Source organism: Macaca fascicularis, chromosome 5 (genome assembly GCF_037993035.2).
Source record: "Macaca fascicularis isolate 582-1 chromosome 5, T2T-MFA8v1.1".
Classification (NCBI taxonomy): Eukaryota; Metazoa; Chordata; class Mammalia; order Primates; family Cercopithecidae; genus Macaca; species Macaca fascicularis.
In genome coordinates this window covers 76940053-76955454 of record NC_088379.1, presented here as the reverse complement: position 1 = coordinate 76955454, position 15402 = coordinate 76940053, and the positions used below count along the sequence as shown (strand labels likewise).

The 15402-nt window shown below is 39.9% G+C and overlaps 1 protein-coding gene across 4 annotated transcripts in view; it reads left to right on the top strand.

Annotated features, from left to right (window-relative positions):
- The window catches only part of REST (RE1 silencing transcription factor), a 27576-nt gene extending 12174 nt beyond the window's left edge, over positions 1 to 15402 (top strand). For all 4 annotated transcript variants that reach the window (XM_045392559.3, XM_005555212.4, XM_074039941.1 and 1 more), the window contains one exon: positions 9409 to 15402. In XM_045392559.3, coding sequence (XP_045248494.2) covers positions 9409 to 11714 — 2306 coding nt within the window. In that variant the 3' untranslated portion in view covers positions 11715 to 15402. The remainder of the gene's footprint in view (positions 1 to 9408) is intronic.

Genomic DNA, 15402 nt, shown 5'->3' with positions numbered 1-15402 from the left:
CTAATGTACACCAAGGCTGATTGATCCTTTAACCCCTACTTCTCACATTTCTCCTAACAGCATAAAGCTGAGACTCACAATGTGTGGTTGACAAGTGTCAGGGATTCCTTCTTAGCTTCTCAGGTCCTGAAATTTAGGTTTGTTCTGTTTCAAGGTTTGGTAGAGCTTTTGAGGACTGACTGCAAAATCTTAGCTTGAAAAAGAAAATGACAATCTAGGATGCCAATTTATTAAGCTGTAGTAAGAGTGTAGGACCGTGACATGAGAGATTCGTCCACTGCAGGGACTGAAACAATCACCATCACCGCTCAGAGTTAGTCTCCATTGGCCAGCACTGTGGCTCAAGTCTGTAATCCCAGCACTTTGGGATGCCAAGGTGGGCAGATCACCTGAGGCTGGGAGTTCGAGACCACCCTGACGAACATGGAGAAATCTTATCTCTACTAAAAATACAAAATTAGCCAGGCATGGTGGTGCATGCCTGTAATCCCAGCTACTCAGGAGGCTGAGGCAGGAGAATTGCTTGAACCTTGGGAGGCAGAGGTTGCGGTGAGCCAAGATCATGCCATTAAGAGCAAAACTCCATCTCGATAAAGAAGTCCCTATTAAAGTATGTAAGTGGCCAAGTTAAAAAGTAATGTTAGCATCGGTGATCTTGCTTGAATGGGTAGCCCTGATTGACTCTTGGTGAACTACCACTTTTACTTTTTATTTTTTATTTTTTGGAGACAGTCTTGCTCTTTTGCCTAGGCTGGAGTGCAGTGGTGTGATCTCAGTTCACCACAACCTCTGCCTCTGGGTTCAAGCGATTCTCCTGCCTCAGCCTCCTGAGTAGCTGGGATTACAGGCACACATCACCACGCGCGATTAATTCTTGTATTTTTAGTGGAGATGGGGTTTCACCATGTTGATCAGGCTGGTCTCGAACTCCTGACCTCCTGATCTGCCCACCTTGGCCTCCCAAAGTACTGGGATTACAGGCATGAGCCATCACGCCTGGCCGAACTACCGCTTCTGATTAGAATACAGATTTAGAAAGTATATCCCTGTGGGAAAAGTATCTTCAATCTTGCTGTTACAAAAGCCTATGTAGGCCTGTCCCCCTTAAGTTAGTAATTACCTTACCTTAGATGTGTGCTATTCAGCCGAGTAGCCATTAGCCACATTAAGCTTTTGAAGCAGTAGTAGTTTAAATTGATACTTATAAAATATGTACTTACCAGATTTTTTGTTGTTGTTGTTGAGACAGAGTCTTACTCTGTCCCCCAGGCTGGAGTGCAGTGGCATAGATTTCAGCTCACTGCAACCTCTGCCTTCTGGGTTCAAGCAATTCTCATGCCTCAGCCTCCCCAGTAGCTGGGATTACAAGCAGGTGCCACCATGCCCAGCTAATTTTTGTAATTTGTCTTGAACTCCTGGCCTAAAGTGATCTGCCCATCTTGGCCTCCCAAAGTGCTAGGATTACAGGTGTGAGCCACTGTGCCCGGCCACAGATTTCAAACAGTATGAAGAAAAGACTATCTTTCTCTGAAGCAGGTTAGAGAAAAAATAAAGAATGTTAAATATTTATTTTTCAAGTTGATCATATGGCAAAACTGTTATATACATTGGCTTTAAAAAGTAATAAAATTAATTTTACCTGTTTCCTTTTTACGTTTGTAGTATGACTACTAGAAAATTTAAGATTACATGTGTGATATGCATTATATTTCTACTGGACATTGCTGCCATGAGTTAGTAACAAGACTTGATAATCAGACTTGATTATATTGCAGATTCTGATTTATTTGAACAGCTATGAAGGTGTCCTATAGTATGCTTGCTAGCCTTTCTTGACCCTACATGGTTGTCACACTAATGTACTTTGAGTGTTTTTTTTTCCTAAACCTCTAAGCCATTGAGTGGTGCCACTTAACCAGAAACCTGGTTTTATTATTTTGGGGTGTTTTTTTTGGTTTCATTCTCTGATGGTAACGTGGATGCAATCTCAGACTTTGGAGGTAGGCATCATGTCCTGTTGATAGTTGTACTCTAGCTTTTTAGTGAAATATTTAAGAGTTTTGTAGTAGCAGTAATATTACTTTTTTTCTGAGATGGAGTTTCGCTCTTGTTGCCCAGGCTGGAGTACAATGGTGTGATCACAGCTCACTGCAACCTCTGTCTCCTGGGTTCAAGTGATTCTCCTGCCTCAGCCTCCCGAGTAACTGGGATTACAGGCATGCGCCACCACACCTGGCTAATTTTGTATTTTTAGTAGAGATGGGGTTTTACCATGTTGGCCAGCGTGGTCTCAAATTCCTGATGTCAGGTGATCCGCCTGCCTCAGCCTCCCAACGTGCTGGGATTACAGGTGTGAGCCACTGCTCCTGGCCAAGAGCTTTATATTAGTTAACTAGTTTTAGTCTTCATAACTGTTTTATGTTGCATGAGTTCTATTATCCCCATTTTACAGACCTTTTTTCCTGTAGAATGTCCTTCCTTCTGGATATGTCCACTTGTTTTTTCATGGTGTCATTTAGCTTTTCTTCTGTCCCTTATATTGTAAACTAAATTTAATTATTGTAAATTAAATTTAAATGCTTGATAATCTTTCTCACAAATGATAAGCCTCATTTAAAGTCACATGTGGTTGATCCATTAATATAATGTTAGGTTACTGTATTTAGAATGACTACATACTTTTATCCTTTTGTTCAATTAGTAATACTTTGTCTTGTCACTGTTTAAATGTTTATGATGTTTTATACCAGTTGATAATCTTTGCCTGAAACCATTGTATTTGGGTTTGCAAAATGTTTTGAGTTTTGCCTGCTATATTTTAAAAATGATTTTTAGTATTTGTTGTTAACAGTATAGCAAGTATTTTAATGGTATCTTAAAAACTAGTAGTAGCCACTAGCTATTGTATGTATGCTGGGTACTAAAAACAAGTATTTGCTGTCTCCAATCTTAGTACTAAGAAGATACTGAGTTTCAGATTACATATTATAGGATACAAGCTCACAAATAAGTAATTTTGTTGTTGTTTTTGGAGTTGGGGACTCTGTTGTGCAGGCTGGAATGCAGTGTTGTGATCATGCCTTACTGCAACTTCAAATGCCTGGGCTCAAGCCATCCTCTTGCCTCAGTCTCCTGAGTAGCTAGGTCTACTGGCACATGCCACCACTTCAGCTAATTGGGGATTATTATTATTTTCAAGACAGTTTCGCTCTTGTCACCCAGCTGGAGTACAATGGCGCGATCTCGGCTCACTGCGACTTCTGCCTCCCGGGTTCAAGCTATAGATTCTTCCTCAGCCTCCTGTGTAGCTGAAATTACAGGTGCCTGCCACCATGCCTGGCTAATTGTTTGTTTTTTTTGGAGACAGGGTCTTGCTCTGTCGCCCAGGCTGGAGTGCAATGGCACGATCTCTGCTCACTGCAAGCTCCACCTCCCGGGTTCACGCCATTCTCCTGCCTCAGCCTCCCGGGTAGCTGGGACTACAGGTGCCCGTCGCCACGCCCGGCTGATTTTTTTGTATTTTTAGTAGAGATGGGGTTTCACCGTGTTAGCGAGGATGGTCTTGATCTCCTGACCTCGTGATCCGCCTGCCTTGGCCTCCCAAAGTGCTGGGATTACAGACGTGAGCCACCATGCCCGGCCAAATTTTTGTATTTTTAGTAGAGGTGTTGACTAGGCTGGTCTTGAACTCCTGACCTCAGCTGATCCACCCATCTCAGTCTCCCAAAGTGCTGGGATTACAGGCATGAGTCACCGCGTTTGGCTGGGACTATTATTTTTATTTAAATATACTATTCATTTATTGAGACCGAGTCTCACTGTCACCCAGGCTGGAGTGCAATGGCGCGACCTCGGCTCACTGCAACCTCTGCCTCCTGGGTTCAAGCGATTCTCCTGCCTCTGAGTAGCTGGGACTACAGGCTTGTGCTACCATGCCAGGCTAATTTTTTGTATTTTTAGTAGAGACAGGGTTTCACCATGTTAGCCAGGATGGTCTCAATCTCCTGACCTTGTGATTTGCCCACCTCAGCCTCCCAAAGTGCTGGGATTACAGGGGGTGGGGGGGAGCCACTGCGTGCAGCCAATATCCTATTTCTTTTTATGGAGACTGGGTCATTCTGTGTTGCCTAGGCTGGCCTCTAACTCCTGGCCTCAAGCAATTCTCTTGTCTCTTACAGGTATGAATCACTGCCCAGACATACATATTTTTTATTTTTTCTATTGATAACGTTGGTTCCAAGGGACTCTTAAATAGCTGGGATTGTTTGAAAGATATTGTAATGGTTTGAGAGCCTTTGTAGAATAAATTTTAAAAACAATATTTTATTGAGGTATAATTTATAAATTTAAAAATGCACAGATCTTAAGTGTACAGCGCAGTGACTGTGCTTTCACCTATTTGATTATCACTCAAGAACAAGAGATGGAATATTTCTGCTCAGAAACACTTTGCCCTTTCCACTCAGTCTTTCCCCTGGATGATATTTTGTCTCCTACCAAAGAACATTATAGCATTTTTTGTTTGTTTGTTTGAGATGGGATCTTACTGTCACCTAGGCTGGAGTGCAGTGGGTGCAATTACAGCTGCCTAAACCTCTTGGGCTCACGTAGTCCTCCCACCTTAACCTTCCAAGTAGCTGGGACTACAGGTGTGCGCTGCCATGCCTGTTTTTTTGTTTTTGTAGAGATGGAGTCTTACTATGTTGCCTAGGCTGGTTTTGAACTCCTGGGCTCAAGCAATTCACCTGCCTCAGCCTGCCAAACTGCTAGGAATACAGGCATGGGCCACTGTACCTAGTTTTAGAACATTCTTTTATAAAGTGTTCTTGAGACTTATCCATGTTGCATTATTGGACTTCATTTTATTGCTGGTAATGTATTGTATGTCCCCATTACTTTTTACTTAAAAATTTTCTTTGCTGGCTGTGCATGGTGGTTCACACCTGTAATCCTAGCGCTTTGGGAAAGCAAGGTGGGTGGATTACCTGAGGTCAGGAGTTCAAGACCAGGCTGGCCAACATGGTGGTACCCCATCACTCCTAAAACACAAAAATCAGCCTGGCATGATGGCAGGTGCCTGTAATCCCAGCTGCTCGGGAGGCTGAGACGGGAGAATCACTTGAACCTGGGAGATAGGGGTTGCAGTGAGCCGAGATCGCACCACTGTACTCCTGCCTGGGCGGCTGAGAGAGACTCAGTCTCAAAAAAAAAAAAAAAAGAAAAATTTATTTGCCATTCTCTCTAGATTTTTGTTTTGTTTTTATTTTTAATAGAATTAGTTCAAAAATTTTTAAAAAATTGAGAGACTTGTATTTGTGTATTTTTCACTGCAGCTTTGACCTCCTAGGCTCAAACGGTACTCCCACCTCCACCTCTGGAGTAGATGGCGCTGTAGGCTTGTGCTACAACATCTGTCTAAGTTTTAAATTTTTTTGTAGACAGGGTCTTACTAGGTTGCCCAGGCTGGTCTCAAACTCCTTAGCTCAAGCAATCTTCCTCACCTCATCCTCCCAAAAGTGCTAGGATTACAGGTGTGAACCACTATGCCTGGCCATTCTTCTAAAAATATTTTTGTTACATATGTATAAATCTTGGAAAACGCTTTCCCTTTTTGTCTTGGCTTACACCTATAAATTCATTTCGGAGGCATAAAACAGACGACTGGCAGATTTATAAAGAAGAGAAGCTGTTACTAGAATTGGGAAAAAGAATTTAAAATTGTTTGTACAGGGCAAAAAGATTAATATTCAGGTAGGTACTAATTAGAAAATCTTGATGAACATGATGTAAGCAAGATTTAATGGCAATAAAGTAAAAATTATGGGAGAAAAACAATGGAGCAAATAAATCATGCCATCAAATTTTAAACAGAAAATTTCTACATCCTCCCTTTCCGTTCACCATTCCTTAGGTAGACCCTTGTACCTTGATTGATGCTTGCTTGCTGTATAGATCTCCTTATTCATTAGAGTTATAAAACAGTCCTATTTTAATTATAATTATTTTATTATTAGTGTAAATTTGAAGAGGAGAGATAAATTCTACTTATCTATTTAGTCATAATGTAGGAAAGACAGGATACGTAAGAGTCTTCTCATTAATTGATTGATTGATTGAGATGGAGTCTCACCTTGTTGTCCAGGCTGGACTGCAGTGGTGCAATCTCAGCTCACTGCAACCTCTGCCTCCTGGGTTCAAGCGATTCTCCTGCCTCAGCCTCCCGAGTAGCTGGGATTACAGGCACGTGCCACCATGCCCAGCTAATTTTTTGTATCTTTAGTAGAGATGGAGTTTCACCATGTTGGCTAGACTGGTCTCGAACTCCTGGTCTCCAACTCTTGACCTCTTGATTCGTCTGCTTCGGTCTTCCAAAGTGCTGGGATTACAGGTGTGAGCCACTGCACCCAGCCTTTTTTATTTTTTTATTTTTTGAGATGGAGTCTCGCTCTGTTGCCAAGGCTGGAGTGCAGTGGTGCAATCTCGGCTCACTGCACCCTCTGCCTCCCGGGTTCAAGGGATTCTCCTGCCTCAACCTCCCAAGTAGCTGGGACTGTAGATGCACATCACTATGCCTAGCTAAATTTTTTTTGTTTTTACAAAATGCCTCCCAAAATTTTATATTTTTGCAAAAATGCCTCCTAGAGTTCTGGGATTACAGGTGTGACCGACCATGCCCGGCCAAGTCCGCCTTTTATTTATCCATACTCAGAGTTACCAGTTGGTTCAAAAAGTGAACAATTATAGATAATTCATTTTGAGTTCTTGCTCTCTGTTTCATGTTAAGGACTTTACATAGATAAGATTATTTATAGCTGACAACACTTAGAGAGTATTTTATAGATGAAATTGAGACTGGGCATGGTGGCTCATGCCTGTAATCCCAGCACTTTGGGAGGCTGAGGAGGGCGGCTCACCTGAGGTCGGGAATTCGAGACCAGCCTGATCAACATGGAGAAACCGCATCTCTACTAAAAATACAAAATTAGCCAGGCTTAGTGGCACATGCCTGTAATCCCAGCTACTAGGGAGGGTGAGGCAGGATAATCGTTTGAACCTGGGAGGCGGAGGTTGTGGTGAGCTGAGATCACGCCATTACACTCCAGCATGGGCAACAAGAGCGAAACTCTGTCTCAAAAAAAAGAAAAAAAGAAATTGAACTCGAGAAAGGTTTCAGGACTTTGCTCAAAGTCTCAGAGTAAGCAACTTGCAGAGCTCGTTGTTTTATCTCCCAGTCTAGCTCTATCTAGAAGAAGTTCTTAGGCCTTATGCTACCTATCTTTCTATGTTCTATGTCCATATATGTTAAGAAAATGTTTGTCTTCATTTAAATCATTCACTGGAGAGGACAGTATAGAACCAGGTTTAGAGTAATGTAGCATGTTGTAGAAACTTGCATATTTATAAATCTGTTAGTAGACCAACATGGAGAAGAATTGTCCAGTCAGCTGAATATCCAATTTGACTACCTGGATAAGGTGATTATTTTATCACCAGGCATTTTCTAATCATGTAAAACTTAACATCTACATGGTTTTACCTAATGTCTGAGTTTTGTTTTATGAAAAGTTTTAGTAAGATTTGATATGAATTTGAGAATGTTTGAGATGAATTTTCATAAATGTCAATTTCCGTTTTTCTACTATGCATTCCATTGGACCAGTGGGGTATGGATACCATTTGGTAATATTTACTAGAGTGTGATCTAGATGGGTATGTATTCAGGTAGAATGTATTACTCTTATGCCTTTAATTTGGGGGTGGGGGTGGTTCTGGTTTTGTGTGTATCAGTGATTGTGACTTTATTTTACATACCATATCTATTTGTGTGCCACTTCTCATTACCTAGTTCCTTTATGTATTTTATAGAAAGAGGAGGGGAGGAAATTAGGAAAGTTTTCTGAATAATTACCTTGGCTTGTATTTTTGCTTTAAAATAGCAATGCTAGCACAGGAAGTTTGGTAAGTGAAAATTTACTCAGCTCTTGCCATGATGGACAGAAGGATTAAATTTCAAGAAAAAGCCTTTGCTTAGGCTAAAGCAGAATTTCAAAACTTTTGCATCTAGGATTTGGGAGTATAGCCCAGCGTGAAAGATATTTTTCTCAAGATTTACCATAAGAAAATTAGGGTGGAGGGAGTACGGGAATTTTATTTTATTTTTATTTATTTTTGAGACAAAATTTCGCTCTGGTTGCCCAGGCTATAGTGCAGTGGAGCGATCTTGGCTCACTGTAACCTCACCTTCTGGGTTCAAGCAATTCTCCTGCTTCAGCCTCCCGAGTAGCTGGGATTACAGGCGTCTGCCACCACACCCGGCTAATTTTTTGTATTTTTAGTAGAAACAGGGTTTCACCGTGTTGACCAGGCTGGTCTTGAACTCCTGACCTCAGGTGATCCACTGCCTTGGCCTCCCAAAGTGCTGGGATTACAGGTGTGAGCCACCATGCCTGGCTGGGAATTTTATTTATAGATTTATTTTTGAGTCAGGGCCTTGCTCTGTTGCCCAGGTTGGAGTACAGTAGCACATTCACAACTCACTGCTACTTCAAATTCCTGGGCTTAAGCGGTCCTCCTGCCTTTGTCTCCCAAGTAGCTGGGACTTCTACAGGTGCACTCCACCATGCCTGGCTAATTTTTTTTTTTAGACAGAGTCTTACTGTTGCCCAGGCTGGAGTGAAGTGGTGCGATCTCAGCTCACTGCAACCTCCGCCTCCTGAGTTAAAGCAATTCTCGTGTCTCAGCCTCCCGATTAGGTGGGATTACTGGTGTGCAGCACCATGTCCAGCTAATTTTTTTTGTATTTTTTAGTAGAGATGGGGTTTCACCATGTTGGCCAGGCTGGTCTCAAACTCCTGGCCAAAAGGTATCTGCCCATCTTGGCCTCCCAAAGTTAATTTTTGTTTTTATTTATTTTGCTCAGGTTGTTCTGTAGCTTCTGGGCTCAAGCAGTCCTTCTGCCATGGCCTCCCATAGAGTTGAGATTCTAGTCGTGAGCCACTGCACCTGGCCAGAATTTTATTTTCTACTTCATTAGGTATTTGTTTTAACTAAACACACACAAAAAATTAAAATTGATAATTTTCCCCCAAATTAACATCCAGAGCCCAATTGAACTTTGCCAATAGTTGTGTATGTCTTAAAGAATCTCTGTTCTTTAATAGTACTTGAGGACTCTAACTTGAACTTTTTTGAAGCTTATGGTTGACTGAGATTTATTCCTCTCTTTTGAGAATCAATGTCAAAGGATAAGAGAAATGTTATACAAATAAATATGGTAAATGTAAGGTGCATGATACAGCATTTTCAATAAATAGTCTTTGTTGTTACTTTACATATACAGTTCCTTATATTTTAATCTTGAATTTGTCTTAATCTATGTCTTCTCTCATACTTTTGATTTGTCTTCAGGTGAGAAGCCATTTAAATGTGATCAGTGCAGTTATGTGGCCTCTAATCAACACGAAGTAACCCGCCATGCAAGACAGGTTCACAATGGGCCTAAACCTCTTAATTGCCCACACTGTGATTACAAAACAGCAGATAGAAGCAACTTCAAAAAACACGTAGAGCTACATGTGAACCCACGGCAGTTCAATTGCCCTGTGTGTGACTATGCAGCTTCCAAGAAGTGTAATCTACAGTATCACTTCAAATCTAAGCATCCTACTTGTCCTAATAAAACAATGGATGTCTCAAAAGTGAAACTAAAGAAAACCAAAAAACGAGAGGTGGACTTGCCTGATATTACCAATGAAAAAACAGAAATAGAACAAACAAAAATAAAAGGGGATGTGGCTGGAAAGAAAAACGAAAAGTCCGTCAAAGCAGAGAAAAGAGATGTCTCAAAAGAGAAAAAGCCTTCTAATAATGTGTCAATGATTCAGGTGACTACCAGAACTCGAAAATCAGTAACAGAGACGAAAGAAATGGATGTGCATACAGGAAGCAATTCAGAAAAATTCAGTAAAACTAAGAAAAGCAAAAGGAAGCTGGAAGTTGACACCCATTCTTTACATGATGCTGTGAATGATGAGGAATCTTCAACAAAAAAGAAAAAGAAGGTAGAAAGCAAATCCAAAAATAATAGTCAGGAAGTGCCAAAGGGTGACAGCAAAGTGGAGGAGAATAAAAAGCAAAATACTTGCTTGAAAAAAAGTACAAAGAAGAAAACTCTGAAAAATAAATCAAGTAAGAAAAGCAGTAAGCCTCCTCAGAAGGAACCTGTTGAGAAGGAATCTGCTCAGATGGACCCTCCTCAGGTGGAGCCTGCTCCCACAGAGGCGATTCAGAAGGGACCCGTTCAGGTGGAGCCGCCACCTCCCATAGATCCTGCTCAGGTAGAGGGTGCCCAGATACAGCCTGCTCATGACGAGCCTATTCAGATGGAGGTGGCTCAGGAGGGGCCTGCTCAGAAGGAGCTGCTGCCTCCCCTGGAGCCTGCTCAGATGGCGGGTGCCCAAATGGTACCTGCTCACATGGAGCTGCCTCCTCCCATGGAGACTGCTCAGATGGAGGTTGCCCAAATGGGGCCTGCTCCCGTGGAACCTGCTCAGATGGAGGTTGCCCAGGTAGAACCTGCTCCCATGCAGGTGGTCCAGAAGGAGCCTGTTCAGATGGAGCTGTCTCATCCCATGGAGGTGGTTCAGAAGGAACCTGTTCAGATAGAGCTGTCTCCTCCCATGGAGGTGGTTCAGAAGGAACCTGTTCAGATAGAGCTGTCTCCTCCCATAGAGGTGGTCCAGAATGAGCCTGTTCAGATGGAGGCATCTCCTCCCATGGGGGTGGTTCAGAAGGAGCCTGATCAGAGGGAGCCACCTCCCAGAGAGCCTCCCCTTCATATGGAGTCAGTTTCCAAAAAGCCTCCTCTCCGAAAAGATAAAAAGGAAAAGTCTAACATGCAGAGTGAAAGGGCACGGAAGGAGCAAGTCCTTATTGAAGTTGGCTTAGTGCCTGTTAAAGATAGCCGGCTTCTAAAGGAAAGTGTAAGCACAGAGGATCTCTCACCACCATCACCACCGCTGCCAAAGGAAAATTTAAGAGAAGAGGCATCAGGAGACCAAAAATTACTCAACATAGGTGAAGGAAATAAAGAAGCCCCTCTTCAGAAAGTAGGAGCAGAAGAGGCAGATGAGAGCCTGCCTGGTCTTGCTGCTAATATCAACGAATCTACCAATGTTTCATCCTCTGGACAAAACTTGAATACGCCAGAGGGTGAAACTTTAAATGGTAAACATCAGACTGACACTATGGTTTGTGAAATGAAAATGGACACTGATCAGAACATAAGAGAGAATCTCCCTGGTATAAATTCAACAGTTGAAGAAGCAGTTTCACCAGTGCTTCCCCCTTCAGCAGTAGAAGAACATGAAGCAGTGTCCAAAACTGCACTGGCATCACCTCCTGCTACCATGGCAGTAAATGAGTCTCAGGAAATTGATGAAGATGAAGGCATCCACAGCCATGAAGGAAGTGACCTAAGTGACAACATGTCAGAGGGTAGTGATGATTCTGGATTGCATGGGGCTCGGCCAGTTCCACAAGAATCTAGCAGAAAAAATGCAAAGGAAGCCTTGGCAGTCAAAGCGGCTAAGGGAGATTTTGTTTGTATCTTCTGTGATCGTTCTTTCAGAAAGGGAAAAGATTACAGCAAACACCTCAATCGCCATTTGGTTAATGTGTACTATCTTGAAGAAGCAGCTCAAGGGCAGGAGTAATGAAACTTTGAACAAGGTTTCGGTTCTTAGTTTGTAAGGTATATTACATTTTATATTCATTTATAGTAGCAGACAACCTTTTAAGATTGCTTTAATTAGTATCTGATGTTGATTTTTAAGTGGCATTCTTTTCCTTAGGACTTTTTATGTGTACCTGTTTGTTGATTGTTGTGTAAATTTTAGCAAATGTAAGAGAGTTAGTGTACTAAACCAGCAGATACCTAAATCTGTTAGCTTATGTGTTTAATTGAAATTAGAAGCCTAAGATGGTATAACAGCATTTTATTGCTTTATCCAGCTACAACTTGTCATTTTTTTCCTCCATGTCTTATCTTCCTGTTTCACTTTAGTTTATTCATTTTTTTATTGAGATCTATAAAAAATTGGCTTACTTAATAGCAAATTACTTGAAGAATTTGCCTGCTTTATATAAAGTTAGCACTTTAAGATTTTTTTTTTAGAGATAAGACATTTAAATTGAAGAAAATTTTCCCAACAATAGACATTTCTGTCAGTCCAAGTATTTACTTCCTGAGTTTTGATCAATATTTTTTATTTGTGTATGTTAATCATCATAAAAACAGTGATTTTGGTGTGTTTTTTATTTTGGTGCTTTAATGGCTTAAGATGTTGCACATTTTTTTTTCTTTTGGTTTCTGTTTTTGTTTTTTTTGCCTATGCAGTTAAATTTTTCCTAGAAATAGCGTTTGTGTTGAACAGTAACACTTTATACATATATATGCATGTTTATTTTGTTCGGCGCTTTGGAGGGATGCTTTTAGACTTGTTTGCAAAAGGACAGTTTTCTTTTTCTTTGCTGCAGTTGTCTATTTTGCAGAATAATAGTGTGTGCAAGTTTGTGAGCAAATGAAACATGCAGGTTCAATCCATTGATTTTGATTTTTACATCTTATATCTATGCCAGAATCTGTATTTCATATAACTTATTTATTTTGAGTGGATGTAGTAAATTCACAGCTATCAGTTTTGATTTTGCAATAAATCACTAGGTTCCATATCGAACAAATTTTTATCTCAAATACCAACCATCAGTTTTTTGGTTTTTTTTCTGTGTGTTTTGGTACAGCTAATTCCTAATTGTAGAGTGTTAAATGCTTGAGGAAAACCTTTTCTCATAGATGGTTGGTGTCCATATGGCTACTTTACAATAAAGAACTGTAAGTGTTATTTGGAAACTGCAAACCTGGAATTAGGAGACATAATTATTCCTTCATTTATAGAATATCACTTGGGAGATTCCAAAGCCATAGCTATTACGCGGCAAACCTAGGATAAGAGAGGTAGTATGAGTGCTGGTAGACCAGCTGCAACTTTCCTATACAGTGAAAAAGGCTGGTGAAACAAGTACAGTCCAGATTTTTAAAAATCATACTTTCTCAGGGATCTCCACAAACTGGTGGGTGTCCTGGCTGTCTGTGTGATAGCCTCTTTCTACAGGTGAGGCCTCAAATGAATTGCAGCTATCCTAGTGTTCCTATGAGGGCACTTTGTATGAAAAAGGGCATGTACTTCAAAACATTTTTGTAGGTTCTTTGGCCAGTTGCCAAAGTGTATGAAAGAATCCAATAGAGGATTTTTCTTACTGATAGCAGTCATTAATTGCAGTAAAATAAAATACGATCCCATTAGGGAATCTTGAATTCTGACCTCCCATATTCTGTTTTGAAATAACCACTTTATATATCATTTTTTTAAAAATCTGATGATCTCTGAGGCAGGTTTCAGATTTTGGCAGTACAACATGAAAGATTAGGAAACGCATTAATAATGTGTGGGTAGAAAGCTTGTTAAAAATCTGAGAGTGAAGTTTGAGTTAAAAGTTGTTTGAACATGGAATTGACTGGGAGGCCAAAGATTTAAAGAAGCAGAAGATTCTTCTCTTAAGACATGAGGAGTAAGTTGTGTGATAATGGTGTGTGTTTTGTGTGCATGAATGGACATTGTAAATGTTGAATTCTAGGCTCCGACAATCATTGTCAACAGAAGATCAAGCTGCAAATATTTATGTTTTAAAACTTAAATTATAAAGCTAGTTAAGTCTTACTAACGACTAGTTTTAATGTTCATGGGTACATTTTACCTAAGTTACCGTTTACATTGTATAGAAAAAGATTCATCTTAAGCACAGATTGGTTATTAGGAATTAGTTTGGGGAAGAGGTTTTTTTGTGGATTCTTTCATACTGCAAAGAAAAACCATTTGCCTTTTGGGGAATTCTAATTCTAATCTAGTCTTAAGACTAAAGTGCTAAAAAGAAAAACATGAAGGAAATTAAAACCCCTTATTATTTGATTGATTTGTAAAAACATTGTTACTGGAAATTGATTGGACTTGAGGCCTTCTTCCAGAAAATAAGGACTTGATTGTCAGGCCTATATTAGGTTCTGAACCTTAATGCCGTGTATTTGTACTTACTAAAAATTGTTTCAATGAAAAGTACATTAGCAGTATGAACTTCTGGTCTAGGTGGAAGTTCTTCCATTTGAAAAATGTGATATTTGCATGGAACTGTTTGAATATTTTTATTTTCTAGTCCCCCTCCCCCACACTGGATAGAATTTAACCTAGAATTTTCCCTTTGGATAAAAGAACAAAAATTGAACATGTTATTTGTAAATTGATGTTTAGCAATTAGTGATAAACTTGAAATACTAGCGTATATTATAAGCCTTAATCTTAGGTAGTCTTATGAAAATGAATCTCTTAACTATCTTTTGAACCTGTATTCACATTGGTTTTCAAGATATTTTAAGTTATATTTTTTCCTCTTTTCAGAGCTGCTTCTTATTCTGGGGCTACTTTTTTTAAAAATTGTGTAATTCACAAGGGGCTGCATTTTTTTTTTTTTTTTAATAAGACTTATAAGTATGGCTGGATCTTTTGCTCTAGTCTTCTAAGAAGGGCCATTTTATTTTTTAGAGTCACTTCTAAAGTCATGTGGTAATTAACTTTAGAGACTATTTTGCATATGAGTGTTGATACAAATTAAAACCCAAGTAGACCTCATTGCATGTCACCCTATGAATGTTGACAATGGAAGGAATACCTTGCCTGTAGCATACTGTCACTTCTGGACTGAAAAGCTGAGGAAGAAAGTTAATTTTCTTTTTTACATAAGTTAGAAAAACTTAACAGCTGGTGTTCCTAGTTTCCTGGTTGACCTCAGCAGATGAAGTGAACAGATAGTGTTAATTCAGATTGAAGAAATTATCTGAATCTTGGTTTGTGTAGATTTACAATCTACATGCAATATTAACTAAATCAGTTAGCTTTTACAGTTTCACATGTGTACATAGGTTCCCTCCCAGTCCCTTGCATATCCATTAGTTATTGAACTTTCTAAACTGGCATTGAAACATTACAACAATGTTTTGTTGCACCAATTTTATAAACTTATGCAGTGCAATACGTGTTACTTTTCTGAGGCAAACCAAAGGTAAATTTCTCAAGGTTCTTGCTGCCTTCTTTAGCAGCATTTGATGGAAGATCTTTTATACATTTGTAATAGATAAAAATAAACCAGATTGCAAATCCTTTTTTAAAATCTTAAACCATGTACCAAGTTTTTGGTCCAAATTGTGTAGGATAAGTTAAATTGCATTCTATTAACCAATATGAGTGTATTTCTGTAAGCATAGTTAATGTTGAAATAAAGTTTTAAAAACCA